The sequence below is a fragment of the Chamaea fasciata genome, unplaced genomic scaffold, assembly GCF_029207755.1.
Source record: "Chamaea fasciata isolate MVZ Bird 193981 ecotype frontalis unplaced genomic scaffold, bChaFas1.0.hap1 SCAF_11, whole genome shotgun sequence".
Taxonomy (NCBI): Eukaryota; Metazoa; Chordata; class Aves; order Passeriformes; family Sylviidae; genus Chamaea; species Chamaea fasciata.
In genome coordinates, this window is record NW_027094096.1 from 12,015,556 (window position 1) to 12,030,235 (window position 14,680).

A 14,680-nucleotide genomic window follows, 5' to 3' on the forward strand; every position below is an offset into this window, starting at 1 on the left:
CCCTGACCTGCAGAAACTGAAATGAGGTTCAAGAACTGTCTTGCAAAGAGCATTATTTTTGCAAAGAGAAAGATTTCTTACCTTTGTAATAAGATAACCTGCCCAAGTTGCTGACCATTCTGCAAAATTATCACCTAACTTGCTTAAGTAAATTGGCTTCTTCACCTTTGACCAGTTTACAGTCTTCTGATAACTCTTGTACCTGTAATTTTGAAATATCCATTTAATAAACCTAACTTTTCATTTAATACAGTAAACAATAGCACATTGCTAGTTATGAAATTCTTTCACAAGGAACAATATTAAGTTCTGTCTTATGAATCTTTAAAAACAGAGTTAAAATTGCCACTTTCAGTAGTCAACGCCTTTTATTCTAGAGCTTCTTAAAATGAAATATGAAATAAAAATTCTCCTAACTTGTTAGGTTGTAAGTATATTTTAATGTGCTCTTTGTAATCAGTTTTAAGAAATGGAGTTTGATAAATAGAATACTATGTTGTTGACAGGAAAAACCCAGAGCATGCATGAAAGCTGAGGAAGGCCAAATAGTCCGTTTTCTAAAAAGGTAAAGTTTATCACAGGTGAGCATGACTGTCTTCATGAGGAAACAGAAGGGAAAATGATTATTTCAAGTTAAGACACTAAGATAATTTGAAGTAATGATAAAAATAATGTGAAGAAAAAGTCAAAACTCAGTGAGCTCCTCCTACTTCTATAGAAGGTAATAAGATGCTGTAGATTTGAGTAGAGGGGAAAGAAAACAAACAAAAAATTCAAAACATCATCTAACTCAATGCTCTTGGGACAAACAGGTAGACCTGGGCAAAGTATGAGCTCTGAGTTGTGCCTGTTTGATTTAGAGGGAATTACATTCAAATATGTGCTAATTCAGCTTTTAGTAGAAAGACCTTGTTTCAATTTCGTAAAAATATATATCACTCTTCCCAGAACAGTGACAGTCACAAAACCATACATGGTTAATACTAGCCTGGAGAATAAAAAAAATCAGATGTGTTATGAAAAGCTATTCCTTAAGCTGTCATATACCGTGTGTTTAAGTGAGGTTCCAAGATCTCCTGTACATGCTCAGGAAACCTCCTCCAGAGCCTGGAGCCAGGGCAGTCAGTGTTTGTCTCTCTGCAGTCATAGATGGACAGTAACTCCTGAAAAGGCATAGTTTGCATCACCAAGTTGACACTGAGACTTTTCATGATCACAGTACAAAACCCCGTGTACATGATCAAAACCCCATGTATATGAGATGAACCTTTCCAACCCGAATTATTCTATGATAAGCAATGAGAGAGAAGTTATGGAATGCCTAATTCAGAAATCGTAACTGCAAAACTGTCATCCAACACTCTTAATCCCCTGTTACTAGGCAGTTTTGATTTCAATTACTGATTCCCCAGATTCTCCAGCTGGTGTTTGGACCACATTATCTTGTACTCTTCACATCTGCCAATAAACCAGGACCAGAATTTAGTCTGATTCCTCCTTGTGCAGGAAGTGCACAGCCCTGTGCATTTGCTAATAAAATTCTTATCCTGCTGACTACATAGGGCCACCTATTTCCTCCTGGACTAAAGAACTGTCCTCAAGTTTTCACAAAGATATTACACATCAAAAATGGTAAGCACAAAAAAACCCCAAAAACCCCCATCTGCTAAATAAAACCAGCACAAAAGACTAGAGTCTGAAAATAAGGGTGGGCTCCCTTTCAGCTGCTTCTTAAAAGTGTAAGCAGAAACCATCCTAGGAATACTCCTTTTCATTTCTGCCTGTGCAACCTGAGCTAATTCTAAGCCTCTCTCAGGATTACTCCTTTATCCCTATGTATGGACTGCTAGTTACCTCTAAAACATCAGATATCTCCTAAAATATTATGACACAAAAGCAAACAGATCTATTTTATTTGAGAACTACCCAGAATACTATGTGTACTTTCTAATTTAAACCTGCTACAGGATGAAGTTTCAAGCACTTAAACATATACTTCAAAATGAAAATTTGTATTGCCTAGTTTTATGTTCAATGTTAAAATAATCTGTGAAATAACAGTAGGATCTAACCATGTATCTTACCTGAATCGCATACGCTGCAGAATCCTGAGCACGAACATTGTCAGCATAAGCAAGGAAAGCTCTGGTCAGTTCCATTAACAATCCATAGGCAAAATTTGGATCTTCCACCCCAGCCTTAATCACAAACAGAACACTAGTTTTACTAGAACAGAATAATAGCTATATCTTTCAATAATCACATGGAAGCGTAACTGTAAACTGTTTTATGTGAGACAGCAAGTCCAGATTTTCAAAGGATCTAGAGATAAGAGGTTCCCTCTTCCCACGGACTTTTAGAAGATCCCTAATGCTAAACAAAACACGACTGCAATGCTTCTTACCACAAAGGTAAAGTGTTTTCCTTGAGTTTCACTTGTTGAAAAATCGAGCCTGCCGGGATCTATGGCTCCCAGTTCACCTAAACATTCTCCACAGAGCAGCCGAGCTTGGGAATTCGCGTCCTGGCAGCCGATGAGAAGCACCGTCACCAGCTGGGAGATGACTGGCTCCACAGTCTCACTGTCTGTGACATACTTGATCAATTCTTCCTAGGAAGATGAATAAAAAAGATGAGTTATTTCACAAGCATATTTGTAAATAATCTTGGAAGTCTTTGACCTGTAACTCACTTCTGATTTCATTTAGCCATGACTTCAGGTAGAAACTGTGGTCCAATTGCACTAATCTGCTTCTCACTCTAGGAGGGACTAAACAAAGGTATGAGGGATCTGGGCCTCAGTTAATAATGCTGTCATGGCCAATATTGTATTTCACATCATGCATCTCTCTACTAACTTTATTTTGTTTTACCAAGTACCTCTTTTCTTTTCTACATAATCTTTTTCACTTATTTATCCTTCTAGTAATGTGTTCCAATACTTCCTCCCAATTTCTCTCATGCAACTGTTGTCATACCTTCTGGGTCTGTTGCCATTTCTGTTCTTATTATTTGCCATTTCTTGGACATTTCTTCACTCTCAAGACATACAAAACCCAGGGTTTCAAGTCCTTTGATCTATGTCCAACATTTTAATTGGGTGGCCTTTCTTTTTTTGTTTTGGCCCAGCTTTTATTCCTCAGTTTCACATTTAGTCCAAATACAGAAAAAAATCAAGATGTTTGTCATTGTTATGCTTAATGAAAACTGAAACCACAGCCAACATAACAGAGCAAATAGTTCCACAAGCTGTGGAACTAATTAAGTTTGATTTGCCTCCATTATTTTGCTAGACTTCTAACGCAGCAAGACATGGCAGGATTTTGCTGACCTGAGCTGCAAGAATTATTGCTTGGCCAGGAGTACACACAATGATTGTTTGTTCTTTTAGCTGGACTTTTTTTTTTTAAATTTCTGGCAAAAGAGTGTCCCACAATCTTATAACTTTAAGGAGATTTATTACTTTTTCTAATGGGTCACATACACCCTTTGAGCTAATAACTGGACAGAACTGTAAAGCAGTGTCTTCAGCTTGTACATGGCTATAAAATTTATTTGAATATGATCAATGGATTCAAATTTTTGAGGGTGGAAGACAAAGAAAGAAGAGAAAAAAAAAGGTGTGAGGTGGTCAAACACATCCTAATTCTTTCATTTATTACACATACACACACACACTCGCTTTTATGTATGAGACACCTGATGCAAAAGCCAAACATGCCCTAAACAGTCAATAAGCCCATATAATAAAGTGCTGAAATGGACTTCTTAAATACATGATTCCTCAGAGTGGCAAAAAAAAAAGTACACTAGCCTTGCTGAATCAGTATCACAGACTTGAAGGATTTGAAAGTCCACCTACACGGAGGTGCCATGAAAAAGAATCCATTTTCCCCATTATAAGAAGAAACAGCTTAATTAACTGAGGAGAATAATCCAGCTCCAGTAAACACTCTGTAACAATAAGGAGTTTTACACTTTTAGTCCAGATGTTAATTTGATTTATTTTTAGTTCTACTGAAGAAGTTTTCTGTACCTGGTTTCTGTACAATGTTTCTTTCAGGCTGGTAAGTGCATGAATGCGAACATCCACATTCTCGTGCTGAATAGCTCTCATAGAGAGCTGCAGGGCTGTCTGCAAGTCTGTGCTTTTGGAGGATTCCTGAACATAAGAAGTTCAAGTTAAGTATAACAGGAATATGACTGAACAGCATCTCAATGAACACAAGTAAGAACATAGGGAAACAACTGCCTTTTTGCCTATGTTCTCAACTATATCCATATACTGTTGTCTTCCTGCCTATTTTTAAAAATGTTTTACTCAAAAAGGCTCTATATTTTGCTTTTGAGTAAATATAATGATGGTGTAAATAAAAATTATAAAATCAGAAGAAAATGCTTTGCTTAAAGTCTGTCTAAAATCAAATTAATTTCTACTTTTGTTGCATCACTCCCACAAAATAACTATTTCCCATCTATTACCTAATCATTCTGAGGGCAACCAAATGAAATGGACAAAAGAGTACTCCTAAGAAGAGAAAAAAACTTTGCTTCCTGTAAAGAGAATATGGCCATAGCTAAAACTGTTGACTTCTCATCTTATAATCTGGCACAAAAGAAATGAAAAGTCAGGGTTCAGGAGATGCTACAGAAACAAGAATATTGAACACAAGTACATTTCTTTCCTAAACAAGAACCAGAACATGCTTCAAACTATGCCTGTGATACACAAAACCTATTTTGTCGTGGAGGCAGGTAAATGTATTTCCACTTAACAATACACTTCACGTTTTCCTCAGCTGTCATGAATTCATTTGATGCAATAAAGCCAAGCAAATAAATAAAAGAAGCTGTACCTTTCTGTATTCCTGAAGGACGACCTGAACTTCTTTTAGTTCAGGAAGGTCAGGTAAAAAATATATTTCATGCAGAAAGTCTCGTACTGCATCCCTAATAATTATCAAAAAAAAATATTGCAAAGAACACAGCGAACATTACATGAATCAGAAAAACCTTAAAAACCCATCAAAAGAAAGCAATGAAGAAATCTCGTTCAATATTGCTACTATAGCCTTCTACAAGAGCCTTATTATTCCTACCTTTTATTGTGAAAACTGTTGCTATGATACAATGCAAGAAAAATGAAAACCCAACAAAAGTAATAAAGATATTAAGTATCAACATTCCTAAAAAAACCCTTTAAAGCAACAAAATATAAGATGAAAAAGAATTGACTCAACCTTACATTCAAAAAGGTTAAGTCATGAGAATTGAAGTATTTGGTAATAAACTTTGATTTTTTTTCAGTTGGTTTAAACATTTGAAGGGAACATATGAAACCTTACTCAACATAATTCTCTGTGCACTTCATAATTATACCTCTAATTATTGAAGAAAATAACTCATTTCCTCCCCACTTCCAATTCTGTACACTTCTCTTTATCTTAGAGCAAATGTTAGCAATCATTGTTATTCTGTAGAGGGAAGTAATTTTCCACATCAGTACAATAAACACATTGAAGAAAACCTGGCAGGGTTCAGTGTCTGAATGGGTTGTAACTTGGCCACAGAATTGTATATAAGGACAATATAAAAACCCCTTTTCAGATGAGGCTATCACTTGTTACATTTCAAGATCTCAAACACAGTTTAGAGAAGGGGCAGTTTTACAGAACAACTATTTAGCAGAAAAACAAGATTTCTCATCTCGGTGCTGGATGACTTGAATTTAGGGTTATCCCCATTCCTGTTGCAGGATTTAAACCATATAACTGAAAATATTTTCTGAAGTACCTGTTCTCCACTATGAGGAAGTGGAATATTGCTGTGGTTTCCTTGGGTTGGATATGTATGAGGGGCAATAACACTACTATCACATGGCTGAGCAAGGAGCCAAGGTAGGAATGGTCCAGACTTCGAACAAAGCAATCCCAGGCTCTAAACAAGAAAAGGCAACAAAGCAATATAATCAATGATTCTTCTCTGCAGGAGACATTTCAGGTGAGTCATGAGAAGCATTTTAAGCTATTTCAGCAGTGTGGTTTAGATTACTGTACAGAACAAAACCAAAGAGTATATTAAAGACAGAAATAGCAGGGATGTCACTGTTTGAGTACACCATCAGTTCACCTGCAACACAGTTCTGGGAAGTCATCCTTGTATCTCAGAGCTGTTCTCAGCGTGGTCATCATCTTCACTCTGACTGAACTGACGTGTTTGGGACCCATGAGCGTCATTAAAGACCTCAGGCTGTTTAAAGCCTAGACAGATGAAAGTCATTGTAGTGTATTAGATACTCATGGTACTGTAGGAGTCATATTTTCTATTAAAATCAAGCCGCCCTTGCTTAAGAAATCATACTCTAAGACATCAAAATTAGTTTGATGCTTTAATAAAGAATTTGGGTTTAGAAGAAAAAGGGAGTGAAAGGGAATCTCTAATGACAAGGTTGTAACAAAACCCTACATTGTTTAGGCTGTTGACAGACTGATGAGGGAAGAAATGTGGACAGCAAAGGAGTTAATGATTATAGATATCTGTTACAAGACATGATTAACTGTATATCCCAAGCTGAAAAGGGAAGGCTTAGGAAATTTAGAGGAAATAAACAAACTTGCATTTAAAAGAAAAACCAAACCAAGAAAACCCCAACAGAGTTGACAGACAACTGCTCACAGAAGTGATTGGCAAGCATCAGGGAACAGGTAATAGCTCAGTTGTCAATGAAAGACAGAAGAGAAATACTGAGATGCAGGAGGTATTTCAGTCACAGTAACACTACACCAAACAAGGTAGTAAAATGTCCAGCATGACAGATCAGTAACACAGGAATAAACCCGAGCCTGAGAAAAGGTCATGCAAGGTGAAACTCACCAACAACAAAAAACAGAAGAAAAGATAGAAACAACAGCAGGTGCAGCAAAAGAAATGCTATACAAAGTAAGAAATTCAGAAAGCATGAAGAAAGGAGGGTATGAATATGAGAACATTTTTACATGAATACCTGAAGAGCAAGAAATCACCAGAGAAAATGCAGTCCAGTCTATCAATGCAAAGGTTATGTACATTCTAGCATTGAAAATTTCCTGCTGAAATCATCTACACTCCCTTTGTGAGGAGGCTAAAAGGCCAGTCTTGTGGTTAGAAGCAGAATTTTCACTTTGTCTCAAGCTGTGAGCTCTAATTTCTCTAAATGTTCTCTACTGCAAAGCTTAAAGGAGCTGTTCTGGGAGAACCAAAACTAATGAAGTCCAGCTTCTCCTGGATTTCCATCCTTTTTCTTTACTTTTACCCTTTGGTGTCCTTATATAACCAGTAATTCCAGTAATTGCAGCAATTCCAGTTGTCTCCCATATTCCTTCATCCTCGCATTGGTGTCCACTTCACAGACTAAAAGTCATACACTTGGATTTCTCCCCTAGAATTCCTGGGTGACTGACTCATTGCATACACTCTGTCTGACGGAAATACGTAATACACTATCTGACCATTAGAGAAACCACGAACTTTTGAGCTTACACAGAACTCCTACCCACAGTGAGACCATCAGTTTTCAAGAATCATTCTGGGACCCTAGTATCTTTGAGACATCCATAACAGTGGCACGATCACACAAGTAAGTCTGGACTATTAAAACAGTCCTTCCTTATTTTTGTTTTAATACCCAAAATTAAGTTGACACACCATTTTTTTATCCTCAATGCCAACACTGGAACTCAGTAACTGCATGTTAAAAAAAGCCAGGATACCAAGCAATTTAGGTTGCAGATAATCAGCCTGTGGAGAGGGAAAAAAAAAGTTAAAACCCCAAATAATCGTACAATTAACACATTCCAAAGCCTAAGAAATTAAAAAGCAGGTGTGAAATGCTAATCCTGAAATAGGTAAGAGAAGAACCCCAATTACATAGCTACTTAAGAAATATCAGTGTTATTGAAAGACATCCCTATTAGGCTATGGGTTTTGCTGTTTTGTAGGAAGGTTAGGATTTACATGTGTGTTGTTGGTTTGTTTGGGCACTTTTTGTTTTGATTTGGTTTTCTGCATACTTGGTACGGATCTTTCTGTTACAGAAACACTTAACAGGAAATGTCAGCCTTTCTTCCACTTTTTTGCCTGAAATAAGTGATGTACAGAGAATGGCAAATTGCCTTTACTCTCAGAATGGTCAAAAAGAAATTATTGAAAAAACTGAGCATGACAATTTTGATGTCCTTACCATTTGCTCTGGTGAGGTTATTTCCCTAGGCCCCTGATAGGGATCATCCTGAGAGGCAAATGAAGCCAGTATGGACAAACCATTGAAGACTTGCTGGTAGTGCTCCCCGATCCGCAGCAATAATTCATTATGCAGGCCCTGGTAGTCCTGTCTCAGCAAGCTGCCCAGCTCTATCTCAGTCTCATTCTGCGGTCAAACACAAAGTCTTCATTTAATTGCAGTGTAATTAGCACACTGAGAGGCAGGAGGCATTGGGCTCTGGCTGGTTTGTTATAGAAATCAAAGGAAAAGCTTTCAAACAGCTCAATGTTAGACAAATCAAGCTTTTAGAATTTGCCAAGTTCTAAAATACCTTAGACACATTCCTCAGAGCCAATGGAAGCGATTATAAATAATAAGAACAAAACTTCTGCATATGCAATTTCCCAGCCTCTGCTTTGCAATACCTTAATTTAAATAAAGCAGAAAGCTCACTATGCATCAACTGTTGTTCCTAATCAGCAGGTGTAACAGAGCAAATGCCAATTTACCTTGAGGTAATGCAGCGCCCGCTCAAGCTCATCCTTGGTGCAGGAACAGACCAAATGAGAGAAGATGTATTTGAAGTTATTGATTAAAATCTCTCTTCGGTTCACATTCAGTTGCTTTGCTATGGTTCTGATAAGTGTGGAGGCTGCAGGACTGGCCTTGGCTGCTAGGTCAGGAAGCAAAACTTGCAGGGTCCGCTGGTAAATTAAGAACTGCAGTTAATGGAAAAAACAAACAAACCAACCCTCCAAAACCCCAGGGTTAGGCTAAGTTCCACTACACACGTGTCTGGTCATATTTATGACCATAGGTATGAAAAGAGAAAAACTTTAATAAGATGAAAATACCTAGTAAAAATGCAGATAGAACTAATTACTTCAGGAGCTGCTTAATCTAATCCATACTCAGAAATGTATAAACAAAAAGCGAGCTAGCATTTTTTGTGTCCATCCAGATTCTCCACAAAAGGAAATGTTAAAAAAACCCCAGAAGAAACCAAAAAGCCAACGTGCCCACACACAACACTCACCCAGCCTATGATTCAGCTAGAACATTGCTGACTTAACAGTTGGGCGCTTCCCATCTACCAACAAGCAAAATACAAGCATGATGCTGAAGTTACTGAGGATTCTAGTAGGACAGATATCTAACCAGATCAAAAAGATCTGTATCCACAGAATGGTAGCTTTCTTCTTTTGAAGTAACAAAGCTGACACCAGGCAAAATCACACCTTACAAAGGATGCCTCCAAGTGCACTAAACCATTAAGACAGATATACTCAATGAGCATTCTCAACTTCAGCTTCTTATCCATCATACTTGAATTGGCACTGTAGCCATCCCTCTAACTCCTTGACAAAACTGTTCCTCTGCATTTCAACTCTCAGTTGCAGCATTCCCAAGAGAAAGTGTGGATTAAAACTGAAATTCACAAACACAAAATATCAAAAGGACTGACCAACTTACTGAGAGAAAGCGATTTAGATCTGGAAAATCAAATACATTGGCAATCTCAGATAACATGTCCAGAGCCATTTCTCTCTGGTGAGCAGCTGTTTCTTTCGGCAGCTCATTGCCCTGGCACGGAGCACTCAACACCACCATCTGGCTGGAGTGCAAGGATTCCACTAGAAACTAAGCATGAAAAAATAAGTATTCAGTATTATTTTCCCCTTGTTCACTCCCTAAAACTAAACATAAAAGTTTATATGCATCTGTTTTTCTCTCTCATTCATTGCACATAGATCTATGATTATTACTTTGCAACAGAACTGAATTATCATCCACTTAATAATTACATTCAGTTTTGCAACCCTGGATTCAAATATTGCATTATTAAAAAATATTCAAAATTAGAAAAGTCTGCTTTTGACAATTTTCTTTTAAACAGAACTTTTTGTTGTTAGGTAATGGATATAACAAAAAACCTAAACCAATCATGGCAGGATTATGCCTGTGAAATGCTGACTTCAATTCCAATTTTAAACCATAGTGTCTTGCAGCAATAGTACTACAGAATGTAAGAGCCTCTATTTCAGAGTGAAGCATGGGAACAGGGAAGCAACACTACTGAGGGGAGATCACAACAAAACCAAAGATTTCCCATTTCTTTCTGAATGCTTGTAGTGGTTTTTTCCTCAAAATCATTTCTTTCTGGTCCTATGAGATTTCACCTTAAGCAATAGTGCAATTTTGACCTTGAACTCCATTTTCAAAATACACACAAAGAACTCAAATACATGCACTTTCTAAACCACACACTCTTTTTACCTGACAGATTGGCTTCTTGTACTGGCTGAAAAAAGCCTGCAGCTTGATGGCCTTGGCTGCTGCCAGGGCACGGATTTCTGTGTACGCTGCTCCGGCCACTGAAGCTGACTTGGACAACAAACAGTGCAACAAATGTAAGAGGGCAAATGGTACCAAATCTCCTTTGGATGCCCTTACAAAGTAAGTAGAAGAAAAAAGATTAAAAAGGAAAACTGAATTGTTGCATTAATAAAATGATTTAAGAACATGCGATTGCCATCATGTAAAATGAGTCCTGGTTGTATTGGCATGGCTTATTTGTACTTCCTATGACAGGGCAGAAGAAAATGAGGAATGTTCCACAGAAATCAACAGCTCTGTACAGTTGCAATGGATTTGGGGAAAAGATGGCTTCAAAATAAGTAATTTACACTTACACCTCAGGGCACTTTCTATCACAAAGTGAAACTTGGCAATTTTCAAGATACTATCAAAAATACCTTCCAATATCTCCTGTTGTGAGAATCAAGGTATCTTTAAGCTCATTATTTCTTGATATTTTGGCATTTGTGTAGGCTTCTTTCATCCTTGAAACAAACAGCTGGTACATTGGAAAACAAGAACAAATTAATGATAGTGTTTGACATTAGTGAAACAAAAACCACAGTAAGTTAGGAACAAAACCCAAAACTAAACATGAATTCACCTCTTTTATGAATCCTCCTTCAGAGTCTAAGGATTCTAGTATGTTCTTTATGCAGTCACTGAAAGCCACTCGTACATCTTTGTCTGGATCTTCCATTAGATTTAATAAAGACCCAACAAGAGTCTTCACACTGGACTCATCAGTATTAAAATCCAGGTGTTTGCAAAGATGAGGTATATTTTCTATAAATGCTGGGTGGCATGGTTGGAGGAGGGAAGGAAAACATATATTTAATACTTTTTCAAAATGAAGTGCACAAGAGTGATGCAAATAAGCCATAAAGCACGCTTTACTTCTTTAACCAAAAGAATAAATATTGTGAAATCAGAGAAGATATTTAAAATTCAGATTTTACCAAGTATTACAGTTTTAGATATAGCCATGGACCAAATTTAAGCCAGTTTAAAAAGAATATCACTGACAACATTAAATATCAGCAGTGATATCAATTGAAACACAAAACTTCAAACATCAATAGAACTATTAGAAACCCAACACAGAATAAAAGGAATGGGGAAAGGTTCAGAGACAGTGACTTAGTACCTCAGATGGAAGTGTAAAATGTTACTAAAGGTAAAGCCACATACCTAGCTTTACTGAACTGGGTGCTTTGCTCTCAAGGAGAATGAGAAAGGGCTTGAAAACACAGGCTTGCACAGAAGAGGTTTTTCCATGAGCAGAAGTCACGGTAAGGCTGCTACACAAAATATCATGAGTAATATCCTTAATAGCAGAGTCTGCTAAGGAAGGTTTTACATGGAATGGACCGCAGAGACAACAAGATAACTTCCCAACTATAGCAGCACAAGCCTCCTGGACTAGCTCAGACTCATCTTTGATTTGATTTCTGAAATGAAAACAAAAATGAAATCATTTTAATAGATCATTTACATAGAAATTTGTTCTTCTACATTGTCTGAGTTCTCTAATTATACTGACAGTACTATCAGGACAGTTTAAGGGTCTCTCTCACTAAATCATCTTTGACCTTTTCAGATCACCTTTATGTTCTGTTAAATGTTTGAAGTAGCACTGGGCATGGTGAGGCTGGCATGCTGTAAAGAAGAAGCTGAAGACTAGCACAAAAGGACAGAAAACACCAAAACATCTACAGAAGAAAGGCAGAGAAGCTGCAAAGATTTTAAGAGACATATGGACAAACACCACATGGATTTCACAGACAAAGGTTCTTTCCTTTCCCTTCCCCACCTTAATTCAAATTGGGGTCTTCATCTAGCAAAGGAACTTGGACACTGACAAGGTAAGAAAAACACTGTTCTTTCACACAGACATCATCATGTGCACCTGCCCTGTTGATATCTGATGATTTCTGAAATTAAGACCTAGCAAATTTCATATGAAATTAACATGTATTTTTGTGCTTATACTCCATTTATTATTTGCCAATTTTTCCTCTTGCACAAAGACAGAACAGCTGCATTAGTACATACAAAAGAGCTCTGGGAATCACGCTGCAGGACTGCACAGGATGAAGCAGGAGAGAGAATCCTTTAACACAAGTAGCCCGAATTACTTCATGGTGACTTTGTAATGCCCAGTGATAAACTGATTTTCTCCAATCCAGATGAATGTTTCTTGGGAAGAGAGACAGAAGGAACACACAGTGTGACTGAGTTTGGGGTGCTAAAGAGAAAAAAAAAAGCAAATAATTATTTGATTTAAACATTTAATACCATCAATCATCATAAGAAGGCAAATAAAATTATTTTACTTTAGAACAATCATTCCAAAGTGGAACTAGGTTTTATATACTTTAACATACTTACAGAAACTCTGTGCAGTTTTTTGACTCAAAACTAGAGGATCAACCCCCCAAATAGATGGCTTAAAAGAAGAATCATCAGGATGGCTGAAAATCCAGGGCAGAGACAGCAATCCACATAAGTCATCAAGAATCTGATCACTCAGTGGAATTTTCACTAGGGGAAAAAACCAGCAAAACAACAACAAAAATATACTTTTTCAGTTCTATAGAGTTTAAAATATTTCATGTTCTTAATTTGCTACAAAATATTACTTTTTCTATCAACAAAGACTAGTATCACTATTCCCACATGTTGACATTCTATTTTTTAGGCATGTAATAATAAATCATGTGGTGCTAAATCAGTAAAACCTAAAAATCTCATTAAACAGATGACAGAATGTAACACATGAGCAGCAGAGTGAATATAACTTTGGTATCTCTGGATTTATGTGAAGACTTTCAGGTGGACTTTGGGGTGTCTGGTAAGCTGAACTCACAATAACATGGTCAGTCTTGGCAACAGTCTGTCCTCCATCCCACTACTTACTTTAAAAAAACCCCATGGAAGTACTCAATATTTTTGGTACCACGGATGCCATGTTTGCTGAAGCTGGTCACAAGCTTTGAAAGTGTTGAGTGGAACAAAAATAGTAAAGTATGCTGCCTCTGTGTGTCTTTAAAAGAAAATTGCTCAAGTTTGATCCTTTTTAATGTATTTTCACTATCCCCATGTATTCTCTTGATCAGATAAAAATCAACAGAAGTAGAGACAAAAAGAAGTACATTGTGTTCAACAAGGAATGAAATTAAGGTCTCTAAACAGAAAATAATGCTTTTTTTTATTTAACCTTTTTTGTAAAAGAGTTGGAATACTAGCACAAGATTCACAATTTCAGTACCTCTACCAAAAGAGAGTTAATACAGTCAGATGAATTCCTAATTTACAAAATACAAGACATCTTAAAGGGTTTCTTACCTTGTGCATATAGCAAAGCATCGAAGATTTTTACTATTCTGTCAATCACTTGTTCTAGATTAACAATCTGCGCAGCAGCCTCTAACAGGTTCCTGCAGACTTTCACCACTCTTGTGGTAAAATCAGAGGAAATCCACTTGAACTGTATATTCACCATTGAATCTGAGGGGCTTGAAGGAGTATTTTTACACGTATCAGAGTTACAGGGATGAGACCCTCCATGCTCTTTACTGTTAAAACAGAAATCACATCAATGCAACAAACAACATTTAGTATTAACTACTTGTAAGCCAAGTTACTATGAAAATGTACTGGACCCATCCAATATTGATCCTGATACACAGACAGGCATAAAAGAAATTACACAAATCGTAATGAGAGCTACAAGAAACTCTTGGTCCCACAGTTTCCCCTTGGCACCTTTACCTGGCGGAATCTGTTGGGGAAGAACAATGAACTATGCACAGAGCAGCCAACCGCAGAATTACAGCGATCCCTTCCACAGTCTGAAGAACATCTCCTGGCGGCTTTTCTTCCTCAAGGAGAGATATCAAGGATGCAGCTTTCTTAGTGATGGCATTCCACAGAGCACTCTTCAGTTTCATGTTTACAGGGCTAAGTCTGTAATTTGACCATAATAATTATTTTCCAACACATACTTTATTTCAGAAAAGATAAATAACCATAGAAAAACCAGAGTTAATCCATATTTGATATAGGATTAGGAAAATACCA

At 37.1% G+C, this 14,680-nt stretch overlaps 1 protein-coding gene across 1 annotated transcript in view; it reads right to left on the reverse strand.

Moving 5' to 3' along the window:
• The window catches only part of ATR (ATR serine/threonine kinase), a 39,453-nt gene that overhangs the window by 19,521 nt on the left and 5,252 nt on the right, over window positions 1-14,680 (reverse strand). Inside the window, exons 6-25 of the mRNA XM_066193262.1 lie at window positions 14,372-14,566; window positions 13,946-14,175; window positions 12,989-13,141; window positions 12,653-12,845; window positions 11,789-12,048; window positions 11,202-11,392; window positions 10,996-11,096; window positions 10,517-10,688; window positions 9,713-9,880; window positions 8,749-8,943; window positions 8,219-8,404; window positions 7,684-7,776; window positions 6,130-6,260; window positions 5,794-5,937; window positions 4,857-4,950; window positions 4,037-4,162; window positions 2,405-2,611; window positions 2,085-2,198; window positions 1,048-1,163; window positions 82-202 (exon numbers count right to left, since the gene is read on the reverse strand). Coding sequence (XP_066049359.1) covers window positions 82-202; window positions 1,048-1,163; window positions 2,085-2,198; window positions 2,405-2,611; window positions 4,037-4,162; window positions 4,857-4,950; window positions 5,794-5,937; window positions 6,130-6,260; window positions 7,684-7,776; window positions 8,219-8,404; window positions 8,749-8,943; window positions 9,713-9,880; window positions 10,517-10,688; window positions 10,996-11,096; window positions 11,202-11,392; window positions 11,789-12,048; window positions 12,653-12,845; window positions 12,989-13,141; window positions 13,946-14,175; window positions 14,372-14,566 — 3,190 coding nt within the window. The remainder of the gene's footprint in view (window positions 1-81; window positions 203-1,047; window positions 1,164-2,084; window positions 2,199-2,404; window positions 2,612-4,036; window positions 4,163-4,856; window positions 4,951-5,793; window positions 5,938-6,129; window positions 6,261-7,683; window positions 7,777-8,218; window positions 8,405-8,748; window positions 8,944-9,712; window positions 9,881-10,516; window positions 10,689-10,995; window positions 11,097-11,201; window positions 11,393-11,788; window positions 12,049-12,652; window positions 12,846-12,988; window positions 13,142-13,945; window positions 14,176-14,371; window positions 14,567-14,680) is intronic.